The sequence below is a fragment of the Calonectris borealis genome, chromosome 4 (assembly GCF_964195595.1).
Source record: "Calonectris borealis chromosome 4, bCalBor7.hap1.2, whole genome shotgun sequence".
Lineage (NCBI taxonomy): Eukaryota > Metazoa > Chordata > Aves > Procellariiformes > Procellariidae > Calonectris > Calonectris borealis.
In genome coordinates, this window is record NC_134315.1 from 81,587,534 (window position 1) to 81,603,747 (window position 16,214).

At 40.6% G+C, this 16,214-nt stretch overlaps 1 protein-coding gene across 2 annotated transcripts in view; it reads left to right on the forward strand.

The window, feature by feature from the left end:
* The window catches only part of ARSJ (arylsulfatase family member J), a 52,214-nt gene extending 41,914 nt beyond the window's left edge, over window positions 1–10,300 (forward strand). The window contains exons 1-4 of one of the 2 annotated variants that reach the window (XR_012673636.1): window positions 6,341–7,005; window positions 7,922–8,049; window positions 9,391–9,502; window positions 10,128–10,300. Coding sequence is in view for 1 of the 2 variants with exons in the window: in XM_075150289.1 (XP_075006390.1) it covers window positions 1,759–3,160 (1,402 nt within the window). In the remaining variant the exon portion in view is untranslated. Of the gene's footprint in view, window positions 1–1,758; window positions 7,006–7,921; window positions 8,050–9,390; window positions 9,503–10,127 lie in introns of those variants that run through there. The other variant, XM_075150289.1, reaches the window with a different exon arrangement.
* The last annotated feature ends 5,914 nt before the right edge of the window (window positions 10,301–16,214 follow it).

Here is a 16,214-nt window from a genome sequence, read left to right on the forward strand (position 1 = left end):
GCAGTGTTCTGAGCACAGGCTGGCTCAAAGCAGAGGGGCGCAACACCCAAAGCTTCTGCAATAAATTAGTTGGACTAGAGCTTCTGGTTCTGTGGAAATAAGTTCAAGAACAAAATGGGAGTTACACAATTATTACAGATTGGCAGGCATTAAAGACATCTATGGTGCCTTCTAAGGTCTTGGCCAGGAAGACATCATATAAAAGCAGACTTTAAGTTATTTATGGACAGGCAGAGCCTAATGTTTTTAATTTTCTGGATAGCTCAGGAGGCCAATCAGATTGGCAATACAAGCAGAATGTGTCAGGAAGTCCCAACTCCTACTACCACAAATTCATGAAAAAGTGTTTTTGGGAAAGATTCACAGTGTTGGTGGACCTAGCTGTTCTATTCATGACTGAGGATTTAATCTATTCTCACACTCAGGGAGAAGTCGTCTTTGGTTTACAATGTGCTGTAAGATTTTATTTTTTAGTGTCAAACTGATATAAATGGATTTGTCCTTGATTTTTGATACTTACTACTGCCCATGCTGAATTCATTTTCTAATCATATGGAGGCCATATGTATTCTTTACACATAGACTGTACTGCACTGCAGAATTTATTATCCTATCCTTTAAATATGCTGCTGTTACATGCCGAAAGTCCAGCGTATTTGCATGCTGTAGATATGCTTACCACTAGCAAATTATGAGGCATTGTAAAAATTGTATTTATCCACGTAATTTTCTATAATCGTTGTTAAATGGGGACATGTGAAAGCTTTCTGTGGAGGAAAAAAAAGTACCTCAGAACGTCTGTGCTCCTGTACATATAGGTATTTTGACTAGCTCAGTTCATGGAGGGAAACGTTTCATGGAACAGATAGGCAAGGACAGAAGATGACTGCTGAACAAGAGATCCAGTGATGAAATTATCACTTCCTTTGGAGTGATGGCTCAGAAACCTCTTTCACTGTAACTGCATATGCGTCCTTGAGTTTTGGCCAGGACGCTTGCCGTCCACGCATTCTTACGCCTCTTACTCAGGAGCTAAACGCTTGGGACTGTAGGTGTTCCAGGAGAGAGCAGAGCCAGGCCCCATCATGTGCGTGCTGACGACTGACTCAGTTCTTATAATATTAGTAATATCTCTGCTAAGTCATAGCCCGTATGCACATCGCGTGATGGATGAGCAGAAATCAGACCGTCGGGCCTTCAGTATCGCACATGCCGTGAGAGAGCTGGTCCCGAGCCACTGCTGTAGGACTCGCTCGTGCTCAGAAAACACAACGCAAGCGTTCTGCTTTCTAGGGGGTGCGTTATACATAAGCGACACCGTAAAGGTCTGTGAGTTTGAGCGCTAGCTTTAAAGTAGGAGGGCCCAAACAACGGTTCACAGGCAGCGCGTTGCCTCCGAGATCCTTTGACGCTGCTCACAGCTACAAGGAAATTAAAACATTAAAAATGAGGCCAGCAGGGAGGGAAGCGTGTGATGCTGCTCTGTCATGTTCCTCGTGCGGTGTTGTTGCCCGCTGGCCAAAGGAGGTGGGGGAACCGCTCTTAAACAGGCGTGAAGCGAAACAGATGCCGTTCTCCTGTTTCAGCAGATTTAATAGTATGACCTCGTTAGGTTTTGACGTACGCGCTTCCAAATATTCCCAGAGGGAACTGCTGCATGCGTAGGAATATTTTCTGTTACAGTTATGCGCACGGGTGTCCATGCCTGAGCATTTCTTTCCCCCGCTCCCCTGATGCCTGTCTCCTCCCTGCCTCCAGGTACCAGATACACACCGGCCTCCAGCACTCCATTATACGGCCAACCCAGCCCAACTGCTTACCTCTGGATAACGTCACGCTACCTCAGAAGCTGAAGGAGGTTGGTTATTCGACGCACATGGTTGGCAAATGGCACTTGGGGTTTTATCGCAGAGAATGCATGCCCACGCAGAGAGGATTTGACACTTTCTTCGGCTCGCTCTTAGGCAGCGGCGACTATTACACTCACTTCAAATGTGACGGCCCTGGGATATGTGGCTATGACCTGTACGAGAACGACAACGCAGCTTGGGATCATGACAACGGCATCTACTCGACGCAGATGTACACACAAAAAGTACAACAAATCTTAGCCTCTCATAACCCTAGGAAACCTATCTTCTTATACGTTGCTTACCAAGCTGTTCATTCGCCTCTTCAGGCACCAGGCAAGTATTTTGAACATTATCGATCGATAAATAACATCAACAGGCGAAGATACGCTGCGATGCTAGCTTGTTTGGATGAAGCCATAAACAACGTAACCCTTGCTTTAAAGAAGTATGGTTACTATGAGAACAGCATTATCATATATTCTTCAGATAATGGTGGGCAGCCAATGGCCGGAGGAAGTAACTGGCCTCTCCGAGGAAGCAAAGGGACCTACTGGGAAGGAGGTATCCGTGCTGTTGGGTTTGTCCATAGCCCCCTTCTGAAAAACAAAGGGTCTGTGTGCAAGGAGCTTGTGCACATCACAGACTGGTTCCCCACTTTGATCACACTGGCAGAAGGGCAGATCGATGAAGATATCCAGCTGGATGGCTATGATATATGGGAAACCATTAGCGAAGGCAGACGTTCTCCACGGGTAGACATCTTACACAACATTGACCCGATTTACACCAAAGCCAAAAACGGGTCCTGGGCAGCTGGCTATGGGATCTGGAACACTGCGATTCAGTCTGCCATCAGAGTGAATCACTGGAAACTACTGACGGGAAATCCAGGATATAGCGACTGGGTACCTCCACAGGCCTTCAGTAACGCGGGCCCCAACCGCTGGCACAATGAACGCGTTTCTTGGTCAGCTGGGAAAACAGTGTGGCTCTTCAACATAACCGCTGATCCCTATGAACGAGTGGACCTCTCTGCCAGGTATCCAGATGTAGTGAAGCAGTTGTTGCGGAGGCTTTCACAGTTCAATAAGACTGCGGTTCCTGTTCGATACCCGCCTAAGGACCCGCGGAGTAACCCGAAGCTGAATGGAGGAGTCTGGGGTCCGTGGTTTAAGGAGGACGAGAAGAAAAAGAAATCAGATAAAAGTAAAGGTGCGAATAAGCAAAAGAAGAACAAGAACAAGAAAAAAGCAAATCGGAAAAAAGGGCAATCGTTACATTGCCGTTCACGTCTTGCTGGTGGATAGACTCTAAGCTCTTTTGCCAAGTCTAAGTCAGCTTGGCCCAACTTTCTTGAACTTCTGACAGAATATACTAGAAATGCTAGCTCTGCACTATGGATGGAAGTTGTCATCTTTTATTATTTTCTCTGATTTCACCAGCACAAGATGTCTCAACACTCTGCCTTGAGTGTACGTAAACGTCCACGTGACAAACTTTCTCCTCTACAGGATGAATGGTGCTCACCCATCACAGCTACATTCCAGATAACAACGGCGATAACACCTAATTTCAGTAAACTCATTTTTCATGGACAAACGGTGGTTCCTTGCCTACGTTAGTTGGAATATTTGGAGAGTATGGAGATGTTAATGGCAGATGTTTTCAAACTGATAGATGATTCATAGAGAAAAAGGAAAAACAAAACTTGAGAGCCTCTGTGGGTCAGAACGTGTCAGTCACCAACCTATGACATTTTTTGATACAACACAGCAAAAACATGAAGCCACCAGGGTAACTTTTTAGATGTTCTGGGGAGGGGGGCATGGTAGGAGGAAAGCTGCTTTAAATTAGACTTTGTCTGTCTTACATAAATCAGAAATATTTTTAAAACTTCTTAGATGTGCTAAGCTCCCCCCATTTGTAGGAAAACCAGGAGGTTATTATTCAACACACATGAACAGCTAGCACACGCCATGTATAATTTATTATAGGCATAGACAAAAACACATCACCAAAGTGAATGTAATATTTAAACACTTTAAGATAACTATACAACAGTATGTAAAAGACATAATTTATTTTACAGCACAATACTTATTTCTCTTCCATTAAAACTGTAATTACTGGGTGATGCAAGGTATCCCTTTAGGTGCTAGGGTCGTTTGGTTTTTTCTTCCTTTGATTTTTAATTTTATTTCCACTCTATCATTCAGAGTTTTATTTAACAGATCCATATCCTCAGAGTACTGTAAAACAAGAAAATACTGTATACACTGCTAGGATGAGAAAGGAGAATGATTCAGGTGCATCGTTTCATTATGTATTTGTCTCCAATTATTTTGAATGTAACAAAGTGATTATTTTAGTAGTCACGTGAATATTGTTCAGTTTCTGTACAGAAGCGAGGCCATCTTTATGTTTGGGGGGAAAATTCTACTTTAAACCTTTTATTTATGTATCTATTAAAATAGTTTATTTTTATGGCATTCATAAAAGTAGTCTGCCTCTTTTTTGCATCAAAGTTAGCAATTCTTCCTTTTTTATTTTAAATGAACTCAATAAGCTTTTTTATTACTATTATTTTTGGTGCACGGATGATTTTATGACATTTCACTTCTGAAACAGAATTTCTACTTCCAATATGTATATAATTTGAGACATGATTCAAACTTTGCCCTTTTCCAAGGTGTCTGCATGGATGATTAATGGATGTACTGACTGCATATTCCTGGTGATCTGTGATAATTGATACAATACATATGCACATATAAGTTTCAAGATGAATTATATTAAGTAAAATTGATGATTCATTTGTTAAATAGCTATAACATTTTGGTAAAATTTAAAATAAGCATGCTTTTCAGCTACATCTCACTTGACTCAGAAATCACATTTATATAAACGGATAACAGCTGAAAAATTAAACATTCGTAAAATCAGTGCACACTAAAATCTGAATCATGTTCAATGCTCCAACACCCTCTGACCTTTTTTGAAAAGAAGCTAACTGCAGACATATACTGCCAAAACCTAGGAAACTGTATTTTCAGCTATAAAGCAGAATAAAGCTGTCATTAACGGAAACTTAGAAACGAGTTAGTCATATTTTAGAGTTATTTTTGTAATGAATATACTGGGGAGAAGATACAAATGGACTTCTTGAATAGTTACCTAGAAATAATAATTATAAAAGGATGATGTGCATCTGCCTAAGTTTTTAATATTGGCACTGTTGTTTTTCATATTGTGTGGTCCTTAAGAGGACTAATTAATTTTCTTAGAAATCTGTCTAGCTTTACTGAAGATCCAGACTATTCAATGAGTAATCAGGAACTCAAATGTTCTCTAATTTCTCACTTTTTTTTTTTAAACGTACCATTGATGTCCTTAAAAGAAACGATAATAACGTCTTGAGATATTATACTCCAAAATGTGATGTATAAGATTCATGTCTTTGAGAAAATACATGTCTTTTTTGTCTTTGAGAAAAAGTGGGACTTTTAAAGTTAGTCTGGATCAGCTGTCAATACTCAGGTATATGTACAAATTGGACAAATGCAGAAATGATGACTTTTTATGATGTACCTTTTCTAGTTTGGGACAGAATCTACATTTCAGTAATAGACATTAGGAGAGAAGTGAAGGAAGCAGGAACTGATTTTGAAACGTTATACTGTCTAGTTTACAACTTAACACATAAATCATGATGTTTATGTTTTAAATACCCCTGTGTTGCATACTGAGTTCAGCATGAGAAAGAAATAGTAACGTTTCTGACATTCCAAGGTTATTTTAAAAAGGCCAAAATCAGATGTGTAAGCTAAACTATACATAAAGAAGGACTAAGATATTTTATTTTGGCATAATAGAAACAAGGCACTGTAATAAAGTGTTACCCTCATAGAATCAATGATCGCCCTTTTCCATGAAAGTTTTATGGTTGCTTTGGCTTTTATCGGACTGAAGCAACCAGAGAGCATTATTCTCTGACAACATTTTATTCTATAATTATTTATATCTGTTCTCTCTCAGGCAAAATGGGAGTCCTAGAAAGTAGCCAGTGCAAAACAGAACAGTGGATCAGTTCTTGCATGCCTGTATATGAAAGAAATGTGCCGTAAGAGCAAGTGATTGTAGAGTACGCAATGGGAGTACGTTTTCGAAGGCTGCACTGGCTCTTAGTTAGGCTGATTCCCCCTTGAAATTGATACTCTGCTCTGGTATAGGGCAAAAGTTGGATTCAGAGTGGGTTAGAAAATACTCACAATTTGGAAGCCTTCCTGAATCTTCTGCTGAAAAGGTCCTGATGTGAAAATACCGTGTTGCAATTTCCCTGTCTCCTCTCATGCAATACTACTTTTTTCACTCCAACAATACAATGGTCTCTAGTTTTTGGTGATACCGCAGAGCTCTCAAACCTGACTTGCTGTTTACAGACTTGTAAGTAGTTCGTACGCTCTCACAGCAGGATTTCACAAGATATTTATGTCTCAGAATGTGTTACGTGCCCGGTCTCAGGGAAGGTGTGATAGGTAAACACTGCAAACAGTTCAGAAAAGGCTACTAGACTTACTGAAACCACACTCCTATACTCTGAAGGTTGTCCTAATTGCTGGGCAGGCATAGCGAGGGAGTTAGCACTTTACTCAGGCTGATATATTTGTGCAATTGAAAACCAATCGATATTTGGTGTAAGTCAGTAACTGGTCTCTCTACCCACATTTTTAAGCGATCTAGAAAAAGACTGGTGGGGGAGGAAAGGCGGGGAGGATTTACTTATTATTTTTAAGTTGTCTCAAGCCTTCTATTCTCCACATGCTATATGAGTACAAGAAAAAGGCAGGTCTGATAGTGACTGTCTGATCCGGTCTTGGTGACATCCACACCTTTGGGAGGACCAGCCTGAGCAGGGAGACAATATTTCTTCCTTTTCCATGTATTGTTGATAGCTGTGATCCTGGATGGTTATTTCTACACCAAGGCAACCTGAAGAGTGAGAAGGATAACTGCAGGGAAGGGAGGAAGAAAGAAAAAAGAAAGAAAGAAAGAAAAAAAACAAAACAAAACAAATCAGAAGCAGGAAAGCCTTGCCTTGTGATCTGCGCTCCCTGAACGTGGTATATCATGCTGAATTGCTTTTTAAAATCGTGTAAGTGTGAAAAATATTTGTGTTGTCCTTTTCAGGTTTTCTCAATTTTATTCTAAAGCTCTTTGAATTACTTTTCTAATGGTTAGATTATTTTATCGTGTTAAGTTATTATTATTATTATTGTGGTGGTGGTGGTGGTGGTGGTGGTGTTATTTAGTTTGACATAAAGCTGGAGACAAAACACTATCCTGGCTACAGATAAAGACCAGTGGAAGGAAGCGCCAAGAACGGTAAGTAAATCTAAAATGGCAGTCTTTATGCATGGGTCATGTTGTAAGATGTGAGGGAAAGTCCATGCGGTTGTAAAGGTCAGTCGTGGAATATGAATTATCATAACTAATGGAGTCATTAGTGTCTGAAGACAACCAAAAGGTTCCTCTATCTGCTGGGACATGAGGCTTTTTGGAAAGTGAATTAGGCCATTAAACCCAGCATCTTTCTCTTTCTCCCTGGAAGTAATGGGTGCTGATGGGATTTTGAGCTGATGAACGAGCACTTCTGTTTCCATCTGTGCAGGATTATACATAACGGGTTATCTGAGGTATCGTCGAGACTACATCGAAACTCAGGGCTTTGTGATCACACTGCACAGAATAAGCTACTTTTTCTTTCTCTGTGTTTCACGTACTACACGTTCAGCAGCCAACACTCACATTTTACACAGCCATTCACGTTTCGAAAGTTGCCTTTTATAAAGAGCATTAGCTTTCTGCCACAGAAAGTGAGACAGCAGCAAAAGTTAGAACATGCGAGGTCAGACGCAGCATTTAGGGAATAAACTAGGAATGGACTTGCTGTTAAAATTTCTTTAAGTTGAAGCAGCTTCAGATTTGGTTGGTGGCAAAGAATAAGAGTAGTTTCCACAATGCAGTCAGACAAAAGAAATGAGTATGTCTGAATTCTCCTTAAACTACAGGGAGATACTGAATTCCTCCCAGTGGCATTCTTCAGTGCAAATGGGCGTGCTGGATCTACCAGCTGCTACTCCAAAGATGGTTCAGAAAATCTCTGAAGAAAGAAAAAGAAGGGAAAAAAACCCACATGGTATGCTTTATAAGATTTTTTTTTTTCAGATATGGAGATCTATGAACAAAGGATTGTGCCTTTGCTGACTATTGTTGTGCATTATATGTAACTCCTGGAAAAAATACTTGGTAATTTTCAGTATGTAACATTCACAAACTAACTACAGGTTCCTTTTGTCATCTTGCCTGAAACCCAGTGAATATTCATCAGCGATGTTGAAGCAAAGCAAGTAAAATCTAGCTTACTTCATACTGCATATACTATAAATTATACTATCAATGTTAGGTCCGCTTTTCCAAAAGATAACGTTAGCTGAGAGAAAGACGCTGGAACATACAATATACCTGTTGACTACTGACTGAATGAGCTGTGCTCTCAGGACAGCAGTAACATTTCTTTTGCTGCTCTCAATCTTTTATTTTCTTGTTTCCAAGAACAGGCAGAGAATGCATATTCCCACAGAAAAAAAAGAGCGTAAGATTTAATTTAGCAGTTAGATAACACAAGCTTCACTTCAGCATTCCATTCCTGTTCAGCAGAGTACTCAATAAGGTACTTCATTTCATTTCAGTGGAACATATGTCAAGGTCTTGATGAAGTGGAGAGGTTGTGTAAAAGGCAGGCCAGTGTGAAAATAGAAAAATGTTCCCTTTCCCGGAATTATGCTTGTTTTCACCTCTGTCAAGCAAGTTAATAATAATAGATATTAATACAGTTAACGGCATGAAAGAAGATCTAATGAAGTGCCTGGATTTGAATTAATGTTGCCACAGAGATATATTCCATGGTATGGTTAGAAGTTATTTCATAAATTCCATTCGTTTCTGTTATAATCAGGGCAACGTTGCTGAAGCTGAGCTTGTGACTGAAGTAACAGAACTGATTAATGACTGTTATTGTGAATTTCCATAACGAGTGGAGAACAGGGTCCTGAAATGTCATACCAACATATCCTGAAAAATATTTTTTTAGAATTCCTTATAAACATCAGAGTCTCAGTAAAAGTCAAGTGTTTAATCACCTAACATTAGTGCAGGCCGTGATGTTTGTTGTCATTCCCTAGATTTGCTCAGAAAGATCCCTTTGGAGAATTACTTGGCAAGGCCATATTTATTCCTCCTTTAAATGCAAGCTTTGCTTCTGCCGGTTAAGATGAGCCAGCACAGAACTGCATGCAGGAGAAGGTCAAAGGGGCTCTGAAAGTGAGAACGGTTCTCCGTTATTAGTATATAGAGCGCGGTTCGGAAAAGGACATCGCTAGTATCAGAATCCAGTACATTTGGAGAGATTTGCCAAAATCTAATGCGATAGACTAATTCCTTCCTTTTAGATAACCGAGCTATATTTTTATTTTTTAAGATGGCTAGAGAAGGAGAGGAAACATGGCCCTGTGAGAAAATGAAGAGGACGAAGCTGTGAGCTGCATGGAATGAAGAAACTGCAAGTTGCTTAAAAGGAACATTTTGGGAGGGTGAACTGAATGTCATTAAAGAAATACTTCATCTGTCATCATCTGTTTTTCTTCTAAAAAAACCCAACCTTCAAAGCTCTGAATATTGGCAAAACTTTAAGGCCAAGGGTATAACTAGTAATGTCTTACCTTTGGGCCACCCTCTTAAGTCTTTCTCTGACAGCGTACCTTTTTTATAGTGATTGGTTCCAGTTTTATTTGGGTTTTCATTAGCAGATTTCATTACATTTTATTGCTCTGGATGGAGTGAATATAGTTAGTGTTGATAAAGAGCATATTGGAGCTTTTTGTCGGTGTTGTTTATCTTTACCAAATTGCAATCTCTTAGCAAGACCTATTTCTAACATACTTAAATAATTGATCTCTTATTACTATGTATGTAGCTAGGGAGGATTTGAAAATTACATTTACATCATCTCCATTCCATTTGGACAGCAGAGGAAAGTATCTGCAGTTAATAAACGTTAACCTCCACGAAGAAGGGTTTGCAGAGATACAGAGGGAGCGCACAGCCCTGGCCTTCAGCCCAGATGACTTCAGCAACTCACAACCTTTTGTCTTTAAACATGATTTCTTTGAGGTTTTTACTGCCACTAGATTTTTTTTTTTTCCTTCTCTTTGAAAGGAAAAAGGCTAAATGATTAATTTTGCTTTCGACATCGGATGTGAAAGTCTGCTTGGAAACCCCCCTGTGTAGAAAGGCAGCACGAGAAGAACAAGAAGTGCCTGGTTTGCGTCAGGAGGAACGCGCCGTGCTGCTTCCACTCGCACCGCCCTCCTCAGCCTCCCACAGCCCCAGCTACCGAGTCACTAACAGGAAAGTCATTAAACTTTTCAGCGTGTGAGTATGCCAAGATCCAATAGTTATCCCCAGATAATGAGCAAGTTGAGATGAAACGGTACCCTTTCTGGGTCCTGTCCTTTCTTTCCCATCACTTTCTTCCTTCCACGCACTGACTAAACTTCTGGGATGGTTATATTAAAATCAGTGGAAGATTTTTTCTACTACAGATTCAGCAGGCTGAGATCTCACTGACATCTGTTTCCTTCTCGTCCATGCCAGCAAAGACCAGCATGAGGACTTGTACTAGAAAACAGTCCTTGAAGTCCAGCTAAAATCGTGTCTTTCTCCTATTAGTCATGGTTGTTCCTCAGAGGTGCACAGGAAAGCATTTCATATAACGCAATCCTAAATTCAGCTAAATTCATAAACAAATAATAACTGTTCTTATTATCCTGTCTGCTTATACAGTAGACTTGTTAACGATACACTGTCTTGCTAAAGACACAAGCTTGCCAGGTTGCCATTTCCTATGGCAACTTTTCTTTAATTCCCATTTCATTACTCAAACCTAGTAAATTCTGTTTAACCAGAAGATAACTGTTACTTGAATAAACACGAAGAAAAGCATCCAGTTCTGATGTAAAGCAGAAAAATATGAAGAATCTATTACTTCCCGTTGTAAATCTCTTGCAATAGTTAGTATCTGAGTTAAAAGTATATATGCCGTCTTTCTAATTTGATTTTTTGGCTGGCTACAGATTTCAGCCCTATGTTACCTTTATCCCCAAGACTAAGAGTCCTTTGGCACCTGATGTTTTCCTCTTATGGTTGTACATCTGTATTCCAACCTTTAATTTTTTTAGAAGCTGAACAGGTCAGGTCCTTAGAGTCTAATCATTGTATGGCACTTTCTCCAGTTCCTGAATAGGAGCTGAGGCTTTTTTGCACACCTTCTCCGGTTTTTCAGTAAACTATGCAAAATGTGGACATCAAAAGTCAATACAATATTCCAGTATGAGTTTCACTCAAGCTATATAAAGGAAGAAATATCACCTCCTGAGAAGAAGGGAGTACTCCTCTGCTTCTGCTGAATTGCATGTCCTTTGTGCCTCTCAGATTGATTTAAGGTTTCTCCCCGCTCCAACCATTCTACTGGTACGCCTTCATGCCTTGTTACACGTGTTCTCTGCATCGGTCCGTAACTGGTTTCAGTAAAACATATTTTGTTGAAGAGGCTGAATTTCTACGATTCTATGAATTTTTCGGGTAATCTGCATCACTTTGCGGTTGCCCTGTTCTCCATGTTGTGTACCAGCAGCCTTTGCGTCACCTGCAAATCTTGTCTGCATGTCGTTTTGCATGGGCCGGACCCAGCACCGCTTCCCGTGAGAGCACCTCCTTTTAATGACGACGTCTCGTTGGAGGCCTGTCAGGTAACCATTGCTAATGCGATTTGGTGTACGCTCTGCTTGTGCCATCAGAGTTATTTTAACCTGGTGATTGCTTGGTTCAAGTAGCAAAACGGTTGGGCATCCAGGAGTCTTGAAAGCCTAAATCTCCTGCGATGGAAGGTAGCGGTGATGCTCAAACTCTGCCCTGCAAGCTGCACTGAGCCGAGAGCATCCCCTGCTGCTTCAGTCTCGGGATGGCACTCCCAGCCAAGAGCCCGGGCAGGGAGCTAGCTGTGTGGTTTGTGTTTATTTTTGTTGTTTCCTGTGAGGCTTTTTACTCCTCAGGTATTGTTTATTCTTATACAGGGAAAAAAAAAAATAATCAAGTTTGAAACTGTCCTGGAAAAAGGACTTGATGTTTTCTCACAACAATTCCGTTCGTTGTCTCAAGTTTACAGCCATCTTCTAAAAGGCCCCTGTGCAAAACAGAAGATGAAAATGTATAAAATAAAGAGGATACAGAATAAACTCTCTAATTATATTTTATATCCCAAACTATACTAACAGCAGCCGTGCCTATAATGTCCAAATCAGGAAAAATATGGACGTCTTCCTCTAAGGAGTAAATTTTGAAAAGTCGCTTTTTCCCATTTCATGATTCCAGAGGGTAGTCACTGTTACTCACACTTATATAAATCAGATATATCATATTTATTCAGATATAGCCTTCAGGTAGCATGCATAACGGGAGTGTTTTAGCATTTTCCCAGCAGAACATGTTGAAGGTCATGTAGGTGAGTAATCAATGCCATAAAACAGCTACTCCATTTCCATCGCTATGGACAAATCCTCATTCTGATTTTCCTGGTTCTGAGGGCGACATGCTGGTTTCTCGCTGCCGAGTGGTGAAATTCACTCCATCTCACCGGAACACTACTGTGACAGTCGTACCTGGTTATTTCTTCCGCTGCCTACGCTCTGGGGTGTGAGCAGTTTCTGTACATTTACTAAATCTCCCCTCACAGTTTGCAGGGCAGGGCATTGCTTCTATCCCCGTTTTACGTACAGAAAATAAGACATAGGTCGTTCCGAGGTGACAGAGGAAGTCATTGGCAAGGGCTGGCAAAAGCCCGGATGTCCTGAATTGGAGTCTAATGTTTAAACCATAAGGTCATCATTCCTCAAACACTTCGTCAGGTGTGCTCTGCTGGAGTTTCGTAGCTGCAGTGTTTAAATCAGTGTGCAGGAGTACCACGGTAGCCTCTCGATTGCCTGGTTTAGCTGCTGGGTACTGAGTTTGGAGACAAAGAGCAGATTCGGACGTTCTCGCATCATCCCAGTGGACTGGGGAGGCAAAGGTCACATTCTAAACTACCTGTGCCCATGGTTCAGCTGGGAGGAGCGGGGGTAGGGGGACACTCAGGCTGACTTAATAATTTGCATCCTAAAATCTTTTGCTGCATCCAGCAAGATGAGTGATATTTTCCCTACGACAATATCAAATATATTTGTAGAACTGTCTTCTAATTCCAGAATTTATTCAGTCTGTAATTGCCTAGTGAAATGATTTCCCCAAAGGTCATTAATTTTTGGTTTTTTTTTTTTCACCGTGTACTTTCTGAAAATATAAACAAAAGTAGAGTTGCACTGCAAGGGCATGAGTACTGCTGGAAAACATTAACAGCTTTAATAATGAAAATAGGGCAGGTCTGAGAGTTTGTAGTTCCCGTTTACAGGTCCAGGTGAGATAACTACGGGCTTAAATGGGCATTTTGTGAATTACTAAGGTAGATGTGACAGCAGTAAACCAAAATTGCAATTTGTTTATTACAGGGAGGGTAGATGGAAGAAAAAATGTCATAGGTGTAATGTTACCGACACTCTCTTTTATTCCCAGAGGAAAAGACATGTCAATATCAAGACTCTTCTGCACTGTCTCCTGAGGTAGAAGACTTCCCAAGGTATGAAAGCATGTTTCCAGTGCTGTCATTGAGATTTCTCCATCCAATACCGTAACTGTGTCATATTATGGTTCCTTAGTTTACCTTAAAGAAACAAGAAAAACTTACTTTTTATCGTCTATCAAATATACTGCATTCACCCAACGCTACTTCCACTGCAACATCTCAGTGATATTTTAGGTATCTACCATTCATTGTAACCATGCTAGGTTTCTCTTGATTCACTCAGCGCTCAAGCTCTCATTCTTTTCTAGAATTTTATAAGTCTTGTTTGTCTTTCTCTTCACTTGCAATTTTCATTTATTTTCATGAAAAGCAGTAATGCTGTTCATAATTCGGGATCTGTGGGTCCTGTAAGCCTGTTAGTTTTTAAGCAATGCAGGTATTTCCTGATCCGTAATACGCAATAAACAGGTTACCCTGTGCAACTAGATGGAGGATTAAATCAATGCTTTTGTTAGCTAGTTGAAGCACAGGCTTTTGCTAAATTATCCAGAATGCCTTTGCCTGACCATCTGTTTCAAACGGAAATGAATCTTTGGCTTTAATTATAAATCTCTCATGAATATTACTTTTCTTCTCTTTTCTAACCCAACCTGCCCTTTCGGAGATTGCTTGAAATCTCCCTGTATTGTACGAAAGGTGGGTGGGATTACCAGAGTGGCTGATCGTGTGATTTCATCTTTTTTTATTACCCTTCTGTTAATGATTTTAAATCTATTTATGCACTTGCTGCAAGTTGAAGTAAAAATCTGTGTTACCAAACTGTGTTTACAAATTTCCTACAAGATACCATATTATGAAGCAGTCTAAGTACAAACATGTTAAACCATATGGAAAGTCCGCCCCAATCTTGCTAAATGGTTCCAATGTTTAATTACCCAGATCATTAAAAGTGTGCACCCTTTTTCTAATCGTTTTTTTCTAATTTCATGATCTGGCTCTCAGATCATAATTATAATTCTTCAGGTGTTCCCCTTGAAGGTGTGCGTAGATTGAGACCAAACACAAACCCCTCCTACTTCAGGTGCTGTTCTCCAACAAAGAACTACTCATCTCAGTAAGGATTTGTCATTGAAGTGCGTTGTAGATTCCCCCCCCCCCAAAGAAAGGGTGAAGTCATTCTTTTTATTTTAAATTAAATGGGGGGCGGGGAGGAGGAAGCAGAGAGCTCTGGGCTGGGATGTCGGGGGAGTCCTTACAATTGGTAAGATCCTCTCTGGAGCTCTTTGCTTTCATCTTGGAAGGAGTGGGAAGGGGAGGTCTCGTTCCCCTTCCTCTGGTAGAGTGGCTTCCTTTTCATTCATGTTGTCAGCAAACCGTTCTCCGTTTGGTTTCTTCTGGCTGGGTTGGCCAACATGCCCTGCGCATCCAGCACATACTTTTCTCTTCCGCCTACCCAGTCTGAATCATAACACTGTCCTAACTTGCATCTTCTGTGGTGCAGGGCAGCGACTCCTTTTTATGACCGAGAAAGAAAAGAAAAACAGACCGAGTTACGCTTCTTGGCACATTTTCCAGCTCCACTAGAGAACTTGGCCCTTGCTAGTCAGTAAGAAGACCTTGAGCAAGCAGAGGAATCTTTTTCCTGCCAAGCTGTCTTCCCGAGCAGAGACCAACTTGTAGCAACGCAGCATGGAGATGAATCAGTGAAAAATGGACTTAGGTAAACACTGTTAACTGACGTTACAGAAATTTCTGCCGTGTCTCCAGAGACAGCTGCATTTATTTCTTCATCCCAGAACCACTGAGATGAGGAGGTATTTGAAAACTCCTAATTGAAATCCTAGGGTATGTGCTGGTTTTCTCCTCGTAACTTTTACCCTGCAAATTTCAGTTCCCATCCCTCCTCATCATCAGCCGTTGGCGCATGTCATCACAACGCAGGCCTACACGTAGCACTGTTTATGAAAAAGAAAGAGCTTGGCTCATTCTCTTCAAAGGATTTCCAGTTTAGAAGGGTGCCAGATTACCGTTTTGTCTTCTTGAAGGTATTTTCTCTCCAGAATGACCAGAGTAGCTTTTATCAAAACGTACTTTATTCAAATGGTTTCATAAAATTCTTAAATTGAAAGCAATTTTTTTTTTAAATAAAGATAAAAAGAAATGAAAATGAGAGGTATTTCTTGTTTCGTATAGCTAGCTTTCACTCTGCAGAAGTTGAGCCATACAAGGCATACATAGGATACTTGCATTAAAGGAAGACCTTTAATTTTTAGGAGAGAAATTTCTCCGCTCTTCCCTCGTGGTCAGTTAGACTGACCTTGTACTTGTTCGGCCCATTCTAAATGTACCTTTTGTACCGGTATAATTTGTTGATGTGATTTTGCGCCGGTGTAATGAAACCAATACATCTCCATGATCCCTTCTACAGTGGCGTAAAGGTGTTTTATAGTAACATTGCAATAGGTTTTTTCCCCCTTCCGCACAGAATATCGATAGATATACCTACATGGGCTTCTTTTGGGGGCACAGGTATTCTCTTTACCCTCATAGGCAAACTGCCTTACTTTAAATTATGCTTGGTAGGAGGCGGAGAATCCTTCCTGCACCCTTTGAAAGTCCTTGACCATCAC